This window comes from Nematolebias whitei, chromosome 20, assembly GCF_014905685.2.
Source record: "Nematolebias whitei isolate Nwh7 chromosome 20, NemWhi1, whole genome shotgun sequence".
Lineage (NCBI taxonomy): Eukaryota > Metazoa > Chordata > Actinopteri > Cyprinodontiformes > Rivulidae > Nematolebias > Nematolebias whitei.
This window is the reverse complement of record NC_056517.1, coordinates 39,554,223-39,557,778: the sequence shown is the minus strand read 5'-3', so window position 1 is coordinate 39,557,778 and position 3,556 is coordinate 39,554,223. Positions and strand designations below refer to the sequence as shown.

The 3,556-nt window shown below is 44.2% G+C and overlaps 1 protein-coding gene across 1 annotated transcript in view; it reads right to left on the bottom strand.

Annotated features, from left to right (window-relative positions):
* The window catches only part of rmc1 (regulator of MON1-CCZ1), a 17,265-nt gene that overhangs the window by 13,182 nt on the left and 527 nt on the right, over positions 1 to 3,556 (bottom strand). The window contains exons 2-9 of the mRNA XM_037694014.1: positions 2,890 to 2,966; positions 2,643 to 2,727; positions 2,508 to 2,564; positions 2,353 to 2,439; positions 1,364 to 1,504; positions 1,186 to 1,289; positions 1,029 to 1,118; positions 179 to 284 (exon numbers count right to left, since the gene is read on the bottom strand). Of these exons, the coding sequence (XP_037549942.1) occupies positions 179 to 284; positions 1,029 to 1,118; positions 1,186 to 1,289; positions 1,364 to 1,504; positions 2,353 to 2,439; positions 2,508 to 2,564; positions 2,643 to 2,727; positions 2,890 to 2,966 (747 nt within the window). The remainder of the gene's footprint in view (positions 1 to 178; positions 285 to 1,028; positions 1,119 to 1,185; positions 1,290 to 1,363; positions 1,505 to 2,352; positions 2,440 to 2,507; positions 2,565 to 2,642; positions 2,728 to 2,889; positions 2,967 to 3,556) is intronic.

The following is a 3,556-nucleotide window of genomic DNA, read 5'->3' as shown; positions in this document are numbered from 1 at the left end:
AAAGAGGGAGCGGTCAGGGGGACAAAGAGGGAGCGGTCAGGGGGACAAACAGGGAGCGGTGAGGGGGACAAACAGGGAGCGGTGAGGGGGACAAACAGGGAGCGGTGAGGGGGACGAACAGGGAACGGTGAGGGGGACAGAAGGAGGACGTGTCCGCGGGTTCAGTGGAGCTTCTGACCTGAGAACTCTGGTGGTGAACAACCACCAGGTCATCCACGATGTTCAGAGCGAACTTCCCCGTCATGTTCAGCTTCAGCACGTGACTCTTCCTACACACACCCTCCCTGAACAACAAGCACACATTCATTTACTCTGACGGGAACTTTCACTCTGGACCAAGTGCACCAAGCAACAAAATCCAGGAGATCTGACAGAACTACAGGAAGTTCTGACAAACCGCTTCCTTTGAAGTCGTTTAAAATTCCCTCCAGATCTTCATATTCTGTGTCCACGAAAACAAACAAGCAAATAAAGAAAGAAAAAGGTGTTTTTAAAAGTAATTACAGACGTCTGAAAGAGAAAGGAAAGTGTTTTTTAAATATCCAGAGTAGTCTGGAAGGAAGCCATTTTAATTTGAATAAATTAAAAACTAATAAAAAACACTGACCGGGATCAGAAACAGTATTGAACAACAAAAGGTAAATCGGGTCATCTGGACCAGTTTCTTTCAGTGGGAAACATTTCGTCACGTTTAGCACATGCACAGCAATCACGCACGTACATGTTTGTACCTGTGGGACAGGCCATAGACTGAGGAAGTCCTCTGGATGGAGGACGAAACGTTGCTCAAAGAAACCGGTCCCGATGACACGATTCAACCTTTTTGTTCTTCTCTACCTGGATGACTGAACTTACATGTTTTTTAGTTTTTCAAAACATTCCCATGTAGACACGGCCATAACGGATCAAACTTTAAAGTTTTTTAATCACTTGTGGTGTAAACAGTGCCAGAAAAAATAAAAAAGTGGAACAGGTAACCACAGGATCCCTGGACTTGTTTAAACTGGGGTCGGCTGGCGTGTCGTTACCTGGGTAAATGATACAGGACCACCTCGGCTCCGGGACTGTTGGCTGCTCTGGAGTGATGCTTCAGGTACATGACGTACAGCTGACCGTAACTAAACACACACAGGTTGTTATTTCACGACCTACGGCCACGTCAAACCGTCTGACGCAGGTGTTTACATGGTTGCCATGGCGATGTCCCTCTCAGACAGGTTGAGCTTGGCAGGTTTGGGGACGACGGGCAGCTCGATCTCAAACTTGGACATCTTGGACATGGTTCCGTTCTGGATTGAAAAGATCTAAAAGTTAATTACAAATAATAGCACGAACACGAGCGGAATTTAAAAAAAGAACCGACTCTGAAGGCGAACGGCTGCAGGACGTTTCCCTGAACCGTGGTGGACAGCAGGATGACGGCCGTCTCCGGACCGTACTGGTACCAGTTCACGTTAAGGTTCTGACTCTTCAGCAGCTTCAGACTGCGTTTGTCTGGAAACACCTGGAGAAGAGCACGAGTCAGGACCACTTCTGTTCATGCTGAAAACTACCGGAACACACGGGAGTTTACTCGAGCGTTACGATTACAGACCCTCCGTTTTGAAATTTGACTAAAAAATGATTAAGAGACAGAAATGAAAACCAACGTTGCTCTACAGCTGATTTGTTTATTCAACGTAAACACGAGGAATAAAACTAAAACTTTGATCGATTGAGTAAAAGTAATCCTGATGAAAACTACCGGAACACACGGGAGTTGGACTTGTTTTAGAAATGCAGATAAAAACTAGAGACACCGTTTGGACGATTGTTAATAATAAAAAATGTTAAAACAACAAATTAAAATTTAGTATTTAAAAAGCTTTAGTGCGAAACGTTTTGTGATTTTTATCGACTGAAACAGCCGAGCTCAAAATGAAGCTCCTGGTAAACTCCCCAACTATACGGTAGTTTTTTTATTATTTTTAAATCTTTTATATTGTGTGAAAGTTATTCGTCACAAGAAAAAACGATTTCAACGATTTTATATCTGACCAGCTTCAGTGACCTTTGATAAACTTTATAAAAGTAACGATGAAAATCTTCGTCCTACACGGTAAATTGTTTTTAATATTCTGTTCTGCACCTTCGATTAATATCCAGCTCTATCTGCCTTTAAAGTGAAGACATTAAAAGTGTCAACATTTCACGAAGCTCCCGGTGAAAACACAATTATTTTACCTGTAAGTTTCTTAAACGATTCTTTTTTTATTTTTTACTCGAGACCACGTTCAGATCTTTGTACGTAAAATAATCCAGCTGTGGCTCCAACACAAATCAAAGTTAAAAACCTTTAACCAGACGCTGTACCTGGTAGAACTCAATGCCCTGGTCGGTTATGAAGACGATCTCGTTCCAGCTGGTCCAACAGAACCCCAGAATGATCGCGTTCTTCGTCTGCGGAGCAACAAGAACCGTTACCGGACAGAACCAGCTTCATCCAGAAGTTTAGTCTGAAGACCGACCTTACACTCCTGACTGAACTCGGTGTGGGGGTAGTCGGGGATGAAGTTGATGAAATCCTGCAGAAACGATCAAAGCGTGAATTAAACCCGGTCAAACAGAACCATCGATCCAACACACGTCGGCCCTGAACGCACCACGGACTTGGAGGTCCTCTGCACGGCCAGGATTTTGTTTCCGATGGAGAACTTGATGCACTTCACTTCTCCTTTATCGTCCATCCTGCGGAGGAAACAATAAATAGTCATCCGCTGATCCACCTCCGGAGGACTTGAACCTTCGACCCCGTGGCTCCGGAGCATTTTAGACTTCATCAAACTCGTCACAGCTTCGCTGCTCTACAAACACAGCGTCACGTGTCAGACTTCCTGTGAGCCGATGTACCTGAATGCAACGCTGCTCTTGTTGTCTGGCCCTTTGACCACCACGCCCGTGGCTCCACCTGAACGCACCGCAAACACCTGCAGGCAGAAAACAGGGCGTGAAAGCCCGCAGCGCATCAGGCTGTCCTACAGGACCTTCTTACCTGATGTGGTCGTTAACGTGGTGGTTAAAAACATTTAAACTGTGATGCTATCCAACCCTCAGCTGCTCTGCAGTCAATCCAGCACCCCGACACACAAAATACCAATAAATCTAATTTACGACTACGTCCGTACGCAACGACAACAAGAGGCCGTAAAGGACCAAACCAGGAGATGAACGACCAAAACCATCTGCAGCGTGTCGCCTGATTTTACGCTCCAGTGTCAGAAATTGTAAAAAGCCAAAACCTTCGGCTCCTTCAGAGCATTAGATTAAAAACTTTTACTTTCTTAAGTCTTGTCGTCCTGAGACGACTTCTGTTGTGACTTGGTGCTAAATAAATAAACTGAATTGTATTTCTTTATTCCGAACTTTAAGCTTTAGAAACTTCTCTTAGGCTACCGTTTTGGATTTTAGCTGCTGTTCAGTTAGTTTTACCTTTTAGCTTATGTTTTGTCATCTTGAGCTTTCAGCTACTATTTTTGCTGGTTTTAGCTTTAAATTATTGCTCTCGCTAACTTTGACT